Source organism: Quercus lobata, chromosome 6 (assembly GCF_001633185.2).
Source record: "Quercus lobata isolate SW786 chromosome 6, ValleyOak3.0 Primary Assembly, whole genome shotgun sequence".
Lineage (NCBI taxonomy): Eukaryota > Viridiplantae > Streptophyta > Magnoliopsida > Fagales > Fagaceae > Quercus > Quercus lobata.
The window spans coordinates 33953709-33970495 of record NC_044909.1 but is presented as its reverse complement, the minus strand read 5'-3'; the positions used below and the strand labels follow the sequence as shown (position 1 = coordinate 33970495).

The window sequence follows — 16787 nt, the reverse complement described above, 5'->3', positions numbered from 1 at the left end:
AGTCATAGACTGATATTAAGAAAATTACTTTTGGTTTGGAATCGTCGACAAGACCTAGGAAGTTGCAAAAATAGATAAACAGCTAAGAAGATGCCCACGAATCCGATCTCACCTCAACATTGATGTCCACAATCCGATTTCACATGGGCTGGGTTTGGAGCTGAGAGGAGAGAGTAGAGGAGAAAGAAAATAAAAAAGAGAAAACAAACCTTATGCATGTGAAGTGATCTATGAGTGTGTGGGGAATAAAAAAAAAATAGTTTTTGTTATACCATCCAACTACTATGAGCTACTAGAGTTAGTAGCCCACTGTAGTAATCACTCAAAAAATTTTAGCTTTACCTTTTTTACTGTAGTGTGTGTTTTTGGTTGCTAAAATGACTATTTAGTTATTTTAGCAACTTTATTGTAAGTGCTCTAATACCCCTAAGGTCTCGTTTTGGAGGAGGGAATGGAATGAAAATGAATGAAAAAAATAATTTTAGAACATTCTTCCCTTCCTTTATTTGGGAGTTTTAATGGAGGGAATTAAGAGTTTAAGTGGGAGAGAATGGAATGGGTAGGAAGGAACGCTCGTTCCTTTCTATTCCCTTAAAACTTCAAATTTTCATTCTCCCCGAAATTGGGAGGAATTAGAGGGAATAAAATTAGATTTAATGATTTTTTTATTAAAACTCCCAAAATACCTTTATATATTCAACCATTTATTTTAAAATAGGAGTCTAATAGTAATATTGTCATAAAATGATTCCATTCCATTCCCTCTATGTTGCTCCAAAACAAAATTACTTACATTCCATTCATTTTTATTCATTTCCATTCTTTTATTTTAAAACATCCAATCAAGGTTACTTAATTCCATTATTTTCCATTTCCTTATGATCATTCTATTCCATTTCATTTCATTTCCTTATGAACTCCCAAACGGAACCTATGGAAAATAAACCAATCTTCCCCATGATTGATAGCTTTTTTCATCTTGCTTGATTGAGCTTTGGTCTCTCTCATGCTAGCCTCTTCAGTTAGCAACACTTCAAGAATACAGAAAAAATGATATATATTTTTTATTTTTCCTTTTTATAATTTCTTAAATAAATTTTTAGTGTATATTATTTTAAATTCTTGAAATTTACTATGAGGAAAAAAAAAACCCGAAATATCCATACATTTTTTTAATGTTCGAAAACTCGACTTAATTTTAGAAACCACGCGGCCCAATAAGGTGGTCCCAAGCAACCCGGAACCCGAAATGTTGACATATTTGATATTCCGTGCACTGCGAAGCAATCAAAAATAAAAAACTAATCCCATTCCGAACCAACACTGCCATTCGTATTTAAGCAATCAACACCTGTTCAGTTCTTTTGCGAAAGTAACGGAGGTTCCCTAAAACAAAAGAAAAAGAAAAAGAAAAAAAAACGAAAGCCAAACCCGAAAAGACCCAATTTGGTTATGTCGCAGAGAACTAGACGACGCTGCGAGGGCACAGCCATGGGTGCCATCGTTCTCGACCTCCGACCCGGTCTCGGTATCGGACCTTTCTCTCTCGGTATTTCTCAACTCATCTCTAACCTTTTCGATTTTTAGTATCGTAGTATATCTGGTCCGATCGTTTTCCCGATTAGTTTCAGATTTGGATTATATCCAAATCAGCTTGATTTTTTAGTTATTCACCTGTTTGGTTCCCGAGAAATTAAATAATTGTTTGCTAGTTTTAATGAAATAATGTTTTGTTGAAGCTGTAATGGATGAAGTACAATTCACTCAACTACCAAATTGAGTGTTAGGTTAGGTTACCGGTAACTTTGTGCTTCAAAAGCTTAAAGCTAATTAGAAGAATTTTAGGCATTTTAGTGGTTAATAAATGTTTCAAATAATTTTGGTGCTGAAAATGGTTGTTGTTGTTGTTATAGGGATGCCAATATGTGAAGCATTTGCTCAGATAGAGCAGCAGCCTAATATCTATGACGTTGTTCACGTGAAGTACTTTGATGAGGTTTGGTTTAGAGAATTGCAAGCGTACTTTGTGATTTTTCAGAAATTCAATTGATGCTATATTTGATTTTTTGTTACACATTTATGCCTTGAATTCAGTTGGAGGTGTCTTATATATTTGTACATACGAGTCTTATGCGGTCTTGATCTTGTAAGTACCTCTTATGGTGGTTGTTTTATGCAGGAGCCGCTGAAACTGGATCTTGTTATTAGCTTTCCAGATCATGGTTTTCATCTTCGTTTTGATCCTTGGTCTCAGGTAATACTTTTGTTTGTTTTAAGGTTTTTTGTTAGGGTTCCTTGTTGCAATCCTGCGGATTCTTTCTTTAGTGAGCTGTGAGCATCAATGGGATGATGAAACTGTTGAATATAGTTTTTGAACCTATTTTGTGATTGTTTTAGTCATTTTGGTAACTAGTGCATTGTTTTGAAAGGATACTATTCAAAATTGTTAGATGTAATTATTTTTCATGCCTAATTCATGGAATGAAGCTTTGCCTTTGGACTTATTGGGCAAACTAAGTTCATCTTTCTACTTTGGATACCTTGTGCTTTTTAACTATGGATTTTATGTGGCAGTGAAGATGAATGGGCCTCTGAAGAAATTTCTCTGAGACATAATCGTTACATTATGATAATTATTATTTTTGTTCTTTTCATATCTAGAATTGTTGTTAGAACTGGTGTTTTATCATTTATCTTGTACGCCAGGTTAAACCACATGATAAACTCATATGAAGAACTATGTGGGATATAGAAAACAATAAATTCTGAGGTTTCAACTGTCAGCATGGGCATGATATTAATGTGTGCATCTATTGAAGAAATTACAAGCACAATAGGATTAGCACAATCACTTCAAGCTGTTTAAACTGTCAACTTGTGACCTGAATGGAGGTTTTCTTTTTCATTTTTTTTTTTTTACTTAATTGATGCAAGTAAATCAAATTTTATCTGTGGCAAAGAATTTTTTGGATTGGCAATTCAATAGACCATCTCAATTCTTTGGCATAGGTTCTTCAGTTTACATAATGGATAAATTACTCAGTGGAAAAGAGTAATTCTGTCTTTCTAGTTACTGCTTGGGACTATAAATTTGTTTCATCATCGGATTTGCTAGAGCAGTTGCCCTATGTTTGGAGTCCCATTCACCTTTGAGTTTTGATATAATTTTGGTGCTCCTATCTCCAAAATTTGTTGTTATTGCTCACATGGATTGTTGTTATAAATTGATTTTGTGTGCAAATATAATGTACATGACTATATTGTGATACAATTTGATTAATTTGACTTTGAATTTTGTGTCAGAGGCTAAGGCTTATTGAAATTTTTGATGTAAAACGGCTTCAAATGCGCTATGCTACTTCTCTGATTGGGTAAGTTACTAAAATAAGTTTTATGATTTTTATGCTATTAGTTTTATTACTGACCTGCGTTTCCTTTTGTAGGGGACCATCCACTCTAGCTACTTTTGTAGCTGTATATGCACTTTTTGGGCCAACCTTTCCTGGAATTTATGACAAAGTTAGAGGTGTTTACAATCTATTTTACCCAGTATGTATATGGAATACATAACTACGTCATAGTCTTATTTTTTTCCAAATATATCCTTGTCTAATTGTCTTACATCTTGGGGACTGTCTTATGTGCATATTTTGCAGGGCCTATCCTTTGCTTTTCCAATTCCTAGCCAGTATACAGATTGCTGCCATGATGGGGAAGGTATTGTTTCAGCATTTCCCAACTTGGGTTTTTACTTGTTTGAGTGAATTTTCAAGTTCTGATTACTTAAATTGACTCCTTTATTTCTATTATGAAAGCGGAATTGCCATTAGAGTTTCCGGATGGCACCACACCTGTGACTTGCCGTGTCTCCATATATGATAGTTCTACAGACAAGAAAGTTGGTGTAGGATCCTTAATGGACAAGGCTTATGCTCCTCCATTACCTGCTGGCAGTCTTTACATGGAAGAGGTGCATGTTAAGGTTTGGTTTCATCCTTCATCTACCTGCAGTATTTTGATTGAATTGTCATCGTGCTTGAGTCTGGTATCATTTCAATTGAATTGTTTGCAGAATCCAGTGGGCCATCTTATGGATGGTCACCTGCTTCTCCTATTAGCATCAACCATTTAGCTTTAAGTATGGAAATTTTTTGGACCATCAAATAAAGCTTTGATTTTGAATGTTTTAGTGCTTGCCAATTGTGTTACTTATTTAGTTATTTGGACTCTGAAGTGTAGTTTTTTTGACCCATTTGAGTTTGAATATTGGATAAAATTTAATTCAATGTCGGTATTGTCCAGCTTGGAGAAGAATTGTATTTCACTGTTGGTGGCCAACATATTCCTTTCGGTGCGTCCCCACAGGCAAGTTTTAAGTTTAATGCAATTAAGCTTTAGTATCTTTTTTCTTGGTAAATGCTTTCCTGCTCAGATATTACTTTATGCTTTTGTTTTATTTTGTGTCATACAATTTTCCATGGAATCTTAGACATCATTTAGGCTCTTATTGGAGGTGCAATGTAATCAGAATTGTCTTTCTTTCTTTCACACTCACTCACATGCACATGCACATGCACAGATGTGCAAGCTATAGATATAAATAATTTTATTTCTGCAGAAAACAAAATAAATTGCTATCAACTTGACTCACAAAGCCTTATCTTAAAGAATTCTGGAACTATGTTGGAAACAAAACTATCATACATTTAACAAGTTCTATTTGGGCATAATTTGGTATTTCTTAATGATAATTAAAAAACTTTGTCACTAGGATTTTTAAATTACATAAATTAGTTTAATTGCTGGATTTTTCTTTCTCATCTCTTTTATTTTCTGGGTTCTGTTAATGACGTATTGTTTTTAGAAGTTTCAAGTGATATTTTAAAATTTCCATATACTTCTTTGTCATTTTCTGGTTAGTTTGTGTTCTTATGAGGGGCCAGATTGATGCAATGTTGTCATGCCTAATTTTTTAGTTTTCTTTTTTCTGCAGGATGTGTGGACTGAATTAGGCCGTCCTTGTGGAATTCATCAAAAGCAGGTATTACTGAGACAGGAATATTTCTTTCTCATTATTGTTTATCTAGTGCGAGATATTCTATTAAGTCATACACCATGCTGTGTTTTCTGTCTCTTTGACATGAAATGCAATGAGGAAAGTATCTTTTCAGCACAGAGGCAATCGAGTGTTGCATGCTTTAGAAGAAAATTTATATTTTATTCTAAGACATAACGATGAACTAAGTTGCATTGTTTGCTTTTGCCATCCATGTTGTGTCCTGTAATGCTCTTTAAGTCTTCCATTGCCATGTTGGTTGAAAATTCTTTTTGTTAATAATTTCTTTCCCTCATTGGAAGGTGTCTGAATTCCAGTATATTTATGACCCTGGAATAATCTGGCTATGCTTGTATCTGCGGCTGCATAGGTGCTTGGGCTGTTTTTATTATCCGGTGTCTAAGCACTATTACTATCATTACTATATTTGAATTGTTTGTCATAATTAGTGAATATTGATTTGATTTAGTTGTACAGGTAGATCAAATGGTTATTCACTCTGCATCAGACCCTCGTCCACGGACAACACTTTGTGGTGATTATTTCTACAATTATTTTACCCGTGGTTTGGACATCTTATTTGATGGGCAGGTAACAACTTTTAGTTTTTGGGTTCTAGTGATATGTGCAATCATGATACCATGCACGATGACCTTTGCACTTAGGAATTATAATATCAGTGTTTTGTATTTGCAGACCCATAAAATCAAGAAGTTTGTTTTGCACACAAACTATCCTGGTCATGCAGACTTCAATTCATATATAAAGTGCAATTTTGTTATATTTGGTTCGGACTGTAAGTTCTTTATCTGTTTCAAAGCTTCCAATTAAACCTTTTAATAGAGAAACCAATGAACCATTTTTCATTTTGTTTCTTTTAGTTGAGGGTTCTTTTGAGGAAGTAAATAGCAGTGGACACAGGATTACACCAAGCACCAAGTGGGAGCAAGTGAAGGTATATTGTTTTTGCCTACTTGTTCTTCTCCATATTCTTAGTTTTTGTCTTTTATTTTTTCATTTTCAATCTTTTCCGTGGTTGTGATGCAGAGTTTCAATTAGAGATTTTAGGTGTTTGAGTAAGTATCTAATTGGATGTGTCTAGTGAGTAGAATCATATATTTCAGTATCATATATTTCAGTATAGCGCCTGTTTCTTGGTACCTGGTTATTGGGTTGGGGGGGAGCCTGGGAGGTGGGGTTTCATTCAATATTCAAGTTGCTTTATCATTTTTGGAAAAATCTTGTTTTTTTTTTTTTTTTTCTCTTCTAGATTGTTCATTCCTCATCTGCTGGCAGTAAGTTTGTGGGTGGGACATATCATATGTTTGCCAGATTAAACTGAACAGAGACATAACTGTACCCCATTTATCCATGTTACTGCTGTCTTAACCTTTAATGTCTACTCCCTTTATAGTTATTTAGGAAGTAACAAAGATTTTTACTTTTTAGGAAATCCTTGGTGACTGTGGGCGAGCTGCCATCCAAACACAAGGTTCTACTAGCAATCCTTTTGGATCTACATTTGTGTATGGTTATCAAAATGTTGCATTTGAGGTGAGTTAGTGATGATCTATACATCTTACTCGCTTACAATTTTGAACACCTTTCTGGTCTCTAAAAATGAAAAACAAAGTAAATTTAAATCTGAGTTCTGTTGAGTCAGACAATTATACTGCTATACTTTTAAGCTTATTGTATGGCAGTAAGTGGGACTACTAATAAGATTTTCATTGATATTAGCAGGTGATGAAGAATGGCTATATTGCAACTGTAACTCTCTTCCAATCATGAGTATAGTGTCTGGTAGGTTGCTCTATCTTGCTCTTCCTCAGGAATGTTCTTTTGTCTTTGCACACATTCAGTTCTACAATTAGTTTCCTATATTGTTCTTTAGTTATCATTTGATAAGGTTTGTTTAGCTAAAATTCTTGGATCTACTAATCTTGGAGAGTTTGGAAGTTTGGTTCTCATTAGTCACTGTTAGAATCTTGTCTGTCAACATTTTTAGAGAACCACCATTGTCTTGATATTTTTCAACTCTTAAAGGTGTTATGGTGTAGATACGACTGCATTGTGACATTTATCTTAGTTCAACTGTGTGTTTTCTAAAATGCTGTTGATTATTGCAGTTTCTGATCCCTGTTACTTGTGATTATTGTTATTTTTAAGGTTTGTTCAAATTGGATGCTGACACATCACGAGGAGTAGGTGGGATATGTACATTCAATTGGTGCTGAAGCAGCAAATACTCTATGTAACTTCACCATGGCACGGGACACTTTGTACAGTTATTTATTAATTTGTACAGAAACGTTTATATTGTGCTAATATTTATTTGACTTGGTAATTGTTCAAAGAAAAGATGCAAAGACAAACTGCCACTTTTCATTTTATAGAATGTACATTTCATATCTCAGTTTAGGCATATTCATTTGTTTATTGAAAGTCTTTTTTATGAACTCTTTCTACTTTGATGGTTCTAATCATTCAACTTGTAGTACAATACCTTATAGCCTAATGAAAATTCTGAGGAGACTGCGGTTCAACTATTCCGGGTGAATGTTTTGCTTGGGAAAAAAAGGAATAAAAAAGAAAGAAAAACTCATCCAGTTTTTGGAAATAGCATAACAGTTTGCCACTTAACTTCCGATATTGAGGGTTACATGATATAAGGGGAATGAGATTAGTCATTCCAATAGCATAGTTTAGTTTAGTAGCAAACTATTATGCTATTACCAAAAACTATGCACATATTTTTTGAGGAGAATGCTAAATTCCAATAGCATAGTTCAATTTAGTAGCAAACTATTGTTCTATTTCCTAATTAGGAGGATGAGAAATGGCATAATACTTGCACTACACGTGCCATACAAGAATCTCTGCAGATGCCGGCTTTACTTGCATGCTTTTTTTTTTTTCAATTTAACTGTTGGGAATGAGAATATGTGTTGTGTTGTAACTCACTAAAATATATTTTTGAGTTGCACCGTGGCGTTGATGGTGTACCAAGTGCAGTTGATAACTTGAAATTATCTCTAGTTTGGGAGCCAGTCCTGGCCATTGATAAAACCAAGTGAAATAAATGGTTCAGCCTCCTCAGCAGTGAGCTCCCTAGACCATGAAACTCTGCCCCCGAAATCAGCCCCTGGTCCCCAACACTTGTATTGTCCATAAAATACGGTCCTGCAAAGCACATGTTAACGTTGTCTCAAATGGTTAAATACAATGATGCTGGCACATAATCAAAGGCATGTGGTAAAGGGAAAAAAAGAGAACAAACATACGTTTCCCTGTTTTTGTCTCCCCAGTCATACCATCCTCTAGGAGTGATGATCTTGTCCATGTATGTGTACGCAAAGACTACCCTAGAGAATGTGCCCCAAGCTCTTCCCAGGTAAAGGGCACCTGATCCAGTGACCTTGCAATTGACAAATGAGAAGCCAGTTTCCTCAAGGAAGCTCTCTCTCTTTTGAGCAGTCAAGGCTCCATAGGTACTGGTGATGGCATTTAAATGGCACTCCTTATAGCACGAGAGACCATTTCCGAAAATGAAATCGACGGAGCCTTCAATGTAGCAATCCTTAAAGTAGTGTCTGCCTATGTGATCATAAAGAGTGTCTTGTGCTCCTATAACTTTGCAACTGAAGAAGGCTGCTGTGTCAGCTGAAATCCGCAGTGCCACTGCTTGCTTGCCTAGAGCTCCTGATGGTGGCGATGGTGCTATATTCTGTTATTTCAAAAAATCGACACCTTACTTTAGCCATTAAAAGCCTTCTTTATTCTTCTTCAATCAATATATGTGTGAGGGTATAAAGCATAAACATATATCATTACTCATGAGGTTTCATACGGAGGGATCTTTTCTATAAGAAAAATTATCTTATGAGATTGTCTCATAAGATACTGTCATATATCATTACTCATGGGGGTTCCATACGGAAGGATCTTTTCTATAAGAAAAATTATCTTATGAGACATGAGATTGTCTCATAAGATACTGTTTCGCTTTAGAGTATATCTCACACAAAGTGTGGGACTCACATGTTGTGAGAGACTTGTTCTAAACTAAAAGTTATAATTTTTTATTTATCTATTATTTTTTAAAGGGAGGGTTGTAGATTTAAATGGTCACTAATGTGACTGATTCATCACTTAAATCCTTACTTGCTGTTAACTTTGGTTGTGTGTTAGTACTCATTAACAATTAAAAAAAAGGGTAAATCATGCACTTATTCTTATAGTTTAGGAATGATTTTAAATTGAATTCTAATTTTTAAAAAGTTTCAATTAAAATCATTAACTTTATAATTCGTTTGAATATTTATAAACAAAGAAGAGTGAAATTATGAAAACTCATATAAGCTAGACTTAGAGCCTAATCTAGGCACTAAAATCAGTCCATGTGAATCTTTGGATATAAAAAATCTTATGAAATTATTTAAGAATCCTAACAGATAATTACACTTTTATAAAGATATAATCGTTGTGAATTTTTTTTTTTTTAGGGTACTAAAATACCTCATGATGTTAATTTGTGCCAAGATAAGTCTTAGGTGTAGTTTATTTTGTTTCGTGAAATAATTCACGGTTTTACTTGAACTTTTTCAAAATTATCCATAAATTACAAGAGAATTGTGTTTTTGGAAAACAACATATATGGAAATGGAAATTGAAGTATACTTTGACTGAGCTTAGACCTACAACACCCTACCTTAAGACTTATTCTGTAAAACTTTGAGACTAGTAGATAAATTAATAATGGTAAATACCGAAGCCAAAATCATGAAATTGACTGACCTTGAAGGTGATGTTCTTTGCAATGAAGTAAGGAGCATCAACTGCAAATGTGGCAGAACCAAAGGTACCCAATGGATGCCCAGTTTGTCCAATTCGGTCGGCTGTGTCGTCCCACTCAATAATGGTGGTATCAGCACCAGCACCTTCCAGGGTAATGTATGCCATAGTCGCAGGAATTAGGACCTTTTCCCTACATTTTTGCTCGTAGTTAATTTAAACCAAAATATAACACTTTGACTGTTAGTGTTAGATACAATAAATAAAATCTTAATTGTTTAATGGTCTCTCTCTATTTTAGATCATTCTCTCTTCCCCCCTTCCCCCTCCCCTCCCCAAAAAAGTGAAGCAATTTTGTGTTATGAATGATTTATCGTTCGTTTGTTATCAGTTTATTTGTTTTTTTTTGCTAAAAATTATAATGTTTATATTTGAAAAAATGGGATTTTAAGAAATTGCATATGAAATAATATAAACTAAAAGTTAAATCGAAAAAGCTCGTGTCAAACGAATACTTAATGTTATAAATGAAAGACTATTCGAGAATATGTTTTGGCATGAATATTATACAAACACAAATTATATAGGATTACAGGTAATAAAAAAAAAAAACACAAAATCTAGTATATTGGTTTTGTGTTAATGTTACTTTATAAACACAGAACAAGACCAAGCAACCAACCACAACTAAATATGATCCATGAGTAACAAAACAAAGACAGCTCCATTTATTACCTGTAAATCCCTGCACTGATGGAAATAACCACCCGACAGTTATTGACTACTGGTATTGAACTGATAGCCTTTTGAACTGTAACAAAATTACCAGTTAACTTCGAGTTTTTGTTTACTCTTATGGTTGAGCAAGGTGTTAACTTGTTGGTTGCTTTCTGGAAGAGAGAGTGCTTGAAGGAACCTATTTGTTTGACCCAATTCAGGTACTCCTTTTCGCTCACCAAGTACCCATTAGACACATTTGTATCTAGTAAAGAACTCGTGCTTTCCAACAATAAAATCAACAAGAACAGCTTTACTACTATCTTATTGAAGCTGTGCTTGTGAAGGCTGATTGTCATTGATGCTGCTAATTGCTAAGTGAAAAAGTACGTAAAAAAAAGTCTCTAGGTGTAGTTGAAACTCGAAAGCCTTAAACTAAATTTGGTAAGCTTGGAATTTGAGTTTGTTTGAATGGAAGGTTTAAAAACACAAGAGCAGGGAAGGTCAGGGGAATCTAGCAAGTTGTGACTCTATCTGGATTGTCACTTCCAATCACACCCATTAGGCCCAACTGTGACTTTCTGTCAAGTGGGGTTTCTTCTTGTCTGTTCTGGTGAAACTGTTTGTTTAATACATTAAAAGAAAATTAAATCAATCTAGTTTGCTGGACAAAACAGTGGATCATCACATGAGGCTGATAAAGCTTTACCTAATTGAACGTTGGGCTTGATAAAGGTGCATCTCTTGTGGCTCATTTTTAGACCTCAATTAGATAGAAAGTCTTGTAGTGGGGGAGACAGCAAAAATGGTGTGAATCTTTTTCATGTTTCATTTTTATTTGTAGGGTGAATGTAGCTTGCTAATGTGCTAGGAGAAAAAACAAACGAAGGGGTATGTTTTGGGTACAAGTGTGGTAGAAGATGACAAGAGGTGGTCATAAACATCATGTTCATGATGGAGAATCGGAGATGCTACATAAGCATGTAGTTTTTTTTTTTTTTGGTTGATGGGAACATGAGCATATAGTTGATTTGATAGCGTAATGATGATTTCATTTGTGTACAAAGTTTGTTTGGCCAAGGATTGGTTGTCCTCACATAAAATTAGGTACATCTTATGTAGTTTTCATTTTTTGTGTGGAAAGTGAGTGAATATTTTCAAAAACTATATGTTCTAATGACATTTGGTCCTATTTTGTGGAATTAAGATCTGGAGGTCAAATTTCTCTGCTTATACTTCAAAAAATAAATAATCAAACAATTATAAACAATTGAGTATTAGTTTCCTTAAAAAAAAAAAATGCTCGTGTCTTTAATTCCAAATTTTAACCCTCATGCTCCATGACAATTTCTTTTGGGTGTAATGTTTGTTGGGCCAATAATTTATTGTCCTCACATAAGGCTAGATACACTTGATAATGATTTCAACTTATATGTAAAAAGTAAGTAAACAATTTTGTCAATGGTCATATGATTTAATAGCATTTTGTCCTTGTATGGGGATTAAGATTCAAATGTCAAATCCCCTTTCTCACTTAATGAAAAAGTAAGTGAACAATTGAAAATGATTGATTGATAATGTGTTTTAAAATTTTCATCCATACATTCCTAATGCTTTTAAGCCGGTAACACCTAAAAAAAAAGTTAAAAAAGCCAGAATTCAAAAAATTAAATTAAATTCCGTTGCCGGGACTTGAACCCGGGTCTCTCGGGTGAGAGCCGAGTATCCTAACCAACTAGACTACAACGGACTCGATGTTTGAGTTACTCAAAACATAATATAAATTTCAAATTCTTTGAGTACTAAATTAAATTCTGACACTCCTCAGAACAGGGTTTTAGTGCTGTGTGTGTTTAAACTCTAATAAGTCCTCGCTCGCTGGGCATTTCTCCTATCCGTTCTTACAGAAACACATAAAAACACAAACCAACCGTTAGAAACACACAAGCGATTTGTTTTGTTTTCATATAGTACAAAGAAGATTGATTGTTTTATCTTTCTTCTACGCCGAGCAGGTATGTTTTTTTGTTTTTGTTTTTTAAACTTCAATTTCCGCATTTGGAGTTTTTTTAATTCTCACGGATTTCAATTACTCACTCTTAGGTTAAATCCATTCTTTTATTTTCCATTCCACTGCAAAACCACACAAACATAATCGAATTTATTACCTGTTGGTTGGGTTCTAGAGGCTACTGTTTTTGGATTGTAATTATTTGGAGATTGAAAGTTAGATTTTATTTTGTAGATTACTATGCTTGCTTCACTTTTATATTTATGATTACTGATTAAAAAAAAAAAAAAAACTTTTTTATAATTACTACTCTACTAGGTTGGATATTTCTTGTTGCTATTGGGCTTATAATGCAGTGTTATTAGGCCAAAATACACTACTGATCCCTAAACTTTAGCTCATAATCGATTTTAATCCGTAAAGTTTGATGTGATCGCTTTCAGAACATAAACTTACATTGATCACTTTGAACTTCAGGGACTAAAATCGCTTGTGGCCTAAAGTTTAGGAGCCTTATTATATATTTATTTTAATTGATTCAAGTTGTTTTGTCTACTCAATCTGATATGGCCGATTCTGTTTATATGTTGCAGCCATTGGTTTGCGGTATTAGTTAGTGTGTCATAGATTGACAATAGCAACTTAGGCCAAAAGATGACAGTGTTTGGATTGACTGCTAGTCCATCAAGATGTTGTCTCCGGATACCTTCATGTGGCCCGGGCTCGCTGAATAGGCGAGCTTTTGTGCTTTCTAGTCCTGGGAAGCCTAAACAACAGATTGATTCTCTCCGTTTAGTAAGGTACTTCTTAATTGTTACCAACTATTGAACTTGGAGTGAGGGCTGTACGCTACTATAACATTGTTATGTTTTTCCTTGTTGTGACCGAACAGAACTGACTGGGTTGGTTCTAGACAAAGATGCAGAATGCGACCATCTTACTTGATCAAGTGTGCAATGGATGCTTCCTATGGTGATACGCCAAATGAACCCACTGGTAATCTTTCACTTTCTTGATTAGTTGATGATTGTGTTATTGTTATCCATGGGGATTTATAGTTAGTGGATAAAGGTTTATTGCAAGCCATGGTTTTGTAAACCTAAATAATAAATAAATGTGCATGTTTGTTGTGAACCTTTCTGTGGAAGAGCTCATGAGAACCTTCATGACCTTCTTAAAATTTTGTCCTGATCAGATGATGTGCATAGTGAAGCATTGACATTTGCCTCTGTGTTTGCTTGTAAGGCTGGGAGCTTTACTGAGCCATATTTTATTAGCGCTTGATGGAGTTATTGGGCTACTGACCAGTTGTAACTTTAATATCTAACACTACATATTTTGTAGGAAGGGTGGAGAGGTAAGGGAAAAAGGGGAAGGATGGGGAAACGAGTGGATTCCACCTTTCTCTGACATTGTTTGGTTAGGAAGGAATGGAAATAGAAAGGAAGAGAAGATTGAAGCTATTTTCTTACTGAGCCAATTTAAATGGTTTAAGTGAAGATAAAATTGGAAATTCTCATATTTTTCTTATGATACACAATCTCTCTCCTTCCATTTCTGCATTCATCAAACAAGGAAATTCTCTCTCACTGCCTTTTCCCTCATATGTCTCAGCATTGTAAAAAAGATAGTATAAATGTTGGAATTCACATTCGTTTGAACAAGAAAATAAAACATGTACATAGGACACAATATTTAATGTGGTTTGGCCAATTTCATGCCTGTATCTATGGGCAATGTTAACCAAAATCCATTATCCACAATATAGATTCTAAAAACTCAAGCAAACATCACAAAAAAAACTAGCACACTCGCACAAACCTCACAAACACAACAAAACCTCTCATAAACATAAACTAACCCAAGTCCCAATACACCCAAAACAAACTCACTACGTACTCATAAACTTGACACTTCACAAGCCCAAAACCTCAATGCACTCACTGGTGTTCTCTCACTCAAAACAATTGGCAAACTATTCATTCACACATCTGAGTATCTTTCAAGCCCAAAGAACTATCAAACTACTCTTTGAAAAAACTCAGTCATGTTCTTCTAAGAGTGTTCTCTCCTCCCCAATGGGAGGACCTCTTGGACTAAAACTACTCTTTGAAAAAACTCAGCCATGTTCTTCTAAGAGTGTTTTCTCCTACCCATTTAGAATTCCCTTTATATTTTTATCTATATTTAAGGCTTAATACTATTACTTTGGCGGACAAGAAAGAGCAAATTACTTTTTAGACTTTTCATTCATCCCAAGAAAATCCAAACCAAGTGAAAATAAGAATTTGAGGCAATTTCAACAGTAAATGTTCCTATTAGTGAGCTGCTTTGAGAATTCATGCCTAAGCTGTTTTTGCATCTGACATTTTATAATTGGATAAATTGTGGGCTGCTCTTGTATTGAGAAATTTGGTGTTGGGTGACTGGATTGCCTTTGTTGAACTTATTGGTGTGGCTCACCAGTATGACTTTCTTTCATGTCACCATCCTTGCTCTATTCTGCACGGAATTTATTAGAATTTAGAAAGCATGTTTCACTCTTTCTCTCTGGGATTTAGCTTAGGTGGTTTAGGGTGGGTAGTGTTGGGATAGATTTTAGGTTCTACTCTTATCAATTATTAAAAAAAAAAAATGGAGACATGAATGACTCTCTCTCTCTCTCTTTCTCTCTTCCCTTTGCTGAAATATAGGTAAGGCAACTAGGGACTTGCTCTTAGTTCCTTAAGCATTAAGTTGATGCAAACCTTCACATTGTAAGCGTTTTTTTGATTTATTGCTGCTGACCATATTCTATTAATTTGGTTCACTAAATATTGTAACAATTTGGCACCATTGACTCTAAAATTCTCTCCTTTTCTGCAAGCTCAGCTATCTTTCCTAGAATTAATGTGAGGGACCCATACAAACGACTTGGAATAAGCAGGGAGGCTTCTGAAGATGAAATTCAAGCTGCAAGAAACTTTCTTATTCGTCAATATGCGGGCCACAAACCAAGTGTGGATGCTATTGAGTCAGCCCATGACAAAATAATTTTGCAGAAGTTTTATGATAGGAAGAACCCAAAAGTTGACATAAAAAAAAAGGTCAGAGAAGTCAGGCAGTCCCGTGTTGTTCAGGCTCTTACAAATAGGTTTCGAACTCCATCAACAAAGTTCATTATAAAAACATCTATTGCATTTATAGTGCTTGGGGTTCTCACTGCTTTCTTCCCAACCGAAGAAGGCCCGACCCTTCAGGTTGCAATCTCCCTGCTGGCTACCATGTATTTTATATACGATCGGTTGAAGAGCAAAATCCGAGCTTTTCTTTACGGGTATGTGGAACAGTATCTGTTTAATTAAACATGGAATATTGGAATGTTCCTGCTGTTAATCACTTAGGTCATTGTTGTGAGATTTTCTTCACAGAAAATTTGTATTGTACCAACCATTGCATTTAGTCCTGAGCCCAATGTCATGGTGTATGCTTCTATAATGAGCTAATGTTTTTCATGATTATCTTAAATGTCATGAGCTTTCCCTGTTTATGCAAACGTTCCAGATCAGCTTATGGTCTTCCCTTTTGAAATTAAATGCCCTCTTGAATCTCCCTGCTACTTAAAGCTGAAATATTACATAGATCCTTATCATAAAATTTGTTGTTATGTTGCAGGGCTGGATCTTTTGCTTTCTCATGGCTGTTGGGAACATTCTTGATGGTGGCTGTGATTCCTCCTGTACCTTTACTTAAAGGACCGAGGAGTTTTGAAGTGATGAGTTCATTAATAACCTATGTTCTACTTTGGATTTCATCTACATATCTTAAGTAGAGCCAATTATATATTAGTACGAGGCCTCAATTCTTTTTGGAGTGGAGATCACCAGATTTTCTTTGTAGCTGGTTTGTTGATTCCCTGATTTTGCTTAATAGAACTGTGTGTATCTCTAATACAGTTTTGATTCTTTCCGGCTGTCGTGTTAATATTTTGTTGAATGAGCCTGCAGTTTAGGAAGAAAAGTTTTATGGAAATGGATGTTTTGTTGTTTGGAGAAAGCGTGTAAACTAGAAAAAGATACTGGTCAGGTATGAGTGAGAGTCTAGTGGTACTAATTATTAAATAGATTATTTAACCTTGGTATTTTTGGAAAGTGGTTAAGTAAAATATGATTTTATTATACTAAACAAAAATTTTAGTACTACAAGTTAAGCCACAATTATTCCTATATG

The 16787-nt window shown here is 34.7% G+C and overlaps 3 protein-coding genes and 1 non-coding gene across 7 annotated transcripts; 2 read left to right on the top strand and 2 right to left on the bottom strand.

Annotated features, from left to right (window-relative positions):
* Positions 1-1305: 1305 nt before the first annotated feature.
* LOC115995137 (UPF0183 protein At3g51130) lies at positions 1306-7501 on the top strand. 3 transcript variants are annotated; one of them, XM_031119578.1, is made up of 15 exons: positions 1306-1549; positions 1914-1996; positions 2180-2254; positions 3304-3371; positions 3444-3549; positions 3657-3717; positions 3816-3982; positions 4303-4365; positions 4994-5041; positions 5534-5647; positions 5753-5852; positions 5938-6011; positions 6506-6610; positions 6800-6859; positions 7226-7501. In XM_031119578.1, the coding sequence occupies exons 1-14, from the start codon at positions 1453-1455 to the stop codon at positions 6845-6847; spliced, it is 1209 nt and encodes a 402-aa protein (XP_030975438.1). In that variant the 5' UTR covers positions 1306-1452; the 3' UTR covers positions 6848-6859; positions 7226-7501. The 3 variants fall into 3 exon arrangements, with proteins under 3 accessions (XP_030975438.1, XP_030975437.1, XP_030975436.1); XM_031119577.1 differs by having other exon boundaries at positions 6797-6859; positions 7226-7481; XM_031119576.1 differs by having other exon boundaries at positions 5534-5852; positions 7226-7481.
* A 461-nt stretch (positions 7502-7962) lies between these two features.
* On the bottom strand, positions 7963-11371 carry LOC115995138 (probable pectinesterase 53). 2 transcript variants are annotated; one of them, XM_031119579.1, is made up of 4 exons: positions 10586-11371; positions 9854-10043; positions 8341-8783; positions 7963-8239 (listed from the first exon to the last, which is right to left on the bottom strand). In XM_031119579.1, the coding sequence occupies exons 1-4, from the start codon at positions 10924-10926 to the stop codon at positions 8092-8094; spliced, it is 1122 nt and encodes a 373-aa protein (XP_030975439.1). In that variant the 5' UTR covers positions 10927-11371; the 3' UTR covers positions 7963-8091. The 2 variants fall into 2 exon arrangements, with proteins under 2 accessions (XP_030975439.1, XP_030975440.1); XM_031119580.1 differs by having other exon boundaries at positions 8371-8783.
* An 873-nt stretch (positions 11372-12244) lies between these two features.
* TRNAE-CUC lies at positions 12245-12317 on the bottom strand. Its single transcript has one exon. It is a non-coding gene; the product is annotated as a tRNA-Glu (tRNA).
* An 84-nt stretch (positions 12318-12401) lies between these two features.
* Positions 12402-16605, top strand: LOC115995139 (protein CHAPERONE-LIKE PROTEIN OF POR1, chloroplastic). The gene is made up of 5 exons (XM_031119581.1): positions 12402-12582; positions 13172-13378; positions 13471-13574; positions 15450-15894; positions 16233-16605. The coding sequence occupies exons 2-5, from the start codon at positions 13233-13235 to the stop codon at positions 16387-16389; spliced, it is 852 nt and encodes a 283-aa protein (XP_030975441.1). The 5' UTR covers positions 12402-12582; positions 13172-13232; the 3' UTR covers positions 16390-16605.
* Positions 16606-16787: the final 182 nt, after the last annotated feature.

Excerpts from the sequence above, each read along its gene's own strand:
- LOC115995137 (XM_031119576.1), top strand. The coding sequence starts at position 1,453 with ATGTCGCAGAGAACTAGACGACGCTGCGAGGGCACAGCCATGGGTGCC. Across the intron at positions 1,997-2,179 it reads ACGTGAAGTACTTTGATGAG|GAGCCGCTGAAACTGGATCT; the intron begins GTTTGGTTTAGA and ends TGTTTTATGCAG. Across the intron at positions 6,012-6,505 it reads CCAAGTGGGAGCAAGTGAAG|GAAATCCTTGGTGACTGTGG; the intron begins GTATATTGTTTT and ends TTTACTTTTTAG.
- LOC115995138 (XM_031119579.1), bottom strand. The coding sequence starts at position 10,926 with ATGACAATCAGCCTTCACAAGCACAGCTTCAATAAGATAGTAGTAAAG. Across the intron at positions 8,784-9,853 it reads CAAAGAACATCACCTTCAAG|AATATAGCACCATCGCCACC; the intron begins GTCAGTCAATTT and ends TTGAAATAACAG. Across the intron at positions 8,240-8,340 it reads GGAGACAAAAACAGGGAAAC|GACCGTATTTTATGGACAAT; the intron begins GTATGTTTGTTC and ends TGTGCTTTGCAG.
- LOC115995139 (XM_031119581.1), top strand. The coding sequence starts at position 13,233 with ATGACAGTGTTTGGATTGACTGCTAGTCCATCAAGATGTTGTCTCCGG. Across the intron at positions 13,379-13,470 it reads GATTCTCTCCGTTTAGTAAG|AACTGACTGGGTTGGTTCTA; the intron begins GTACTTCTTAAT and ends GTGACCGAACAG. Across the intron at positions 13,575-15,449 it reads TACGCCAAATGAACCCACTG|CTATCTTTCCTAGAATTAAT; the intron begins GTAATCTTTCAC and ends CTGCAAGCTCAG.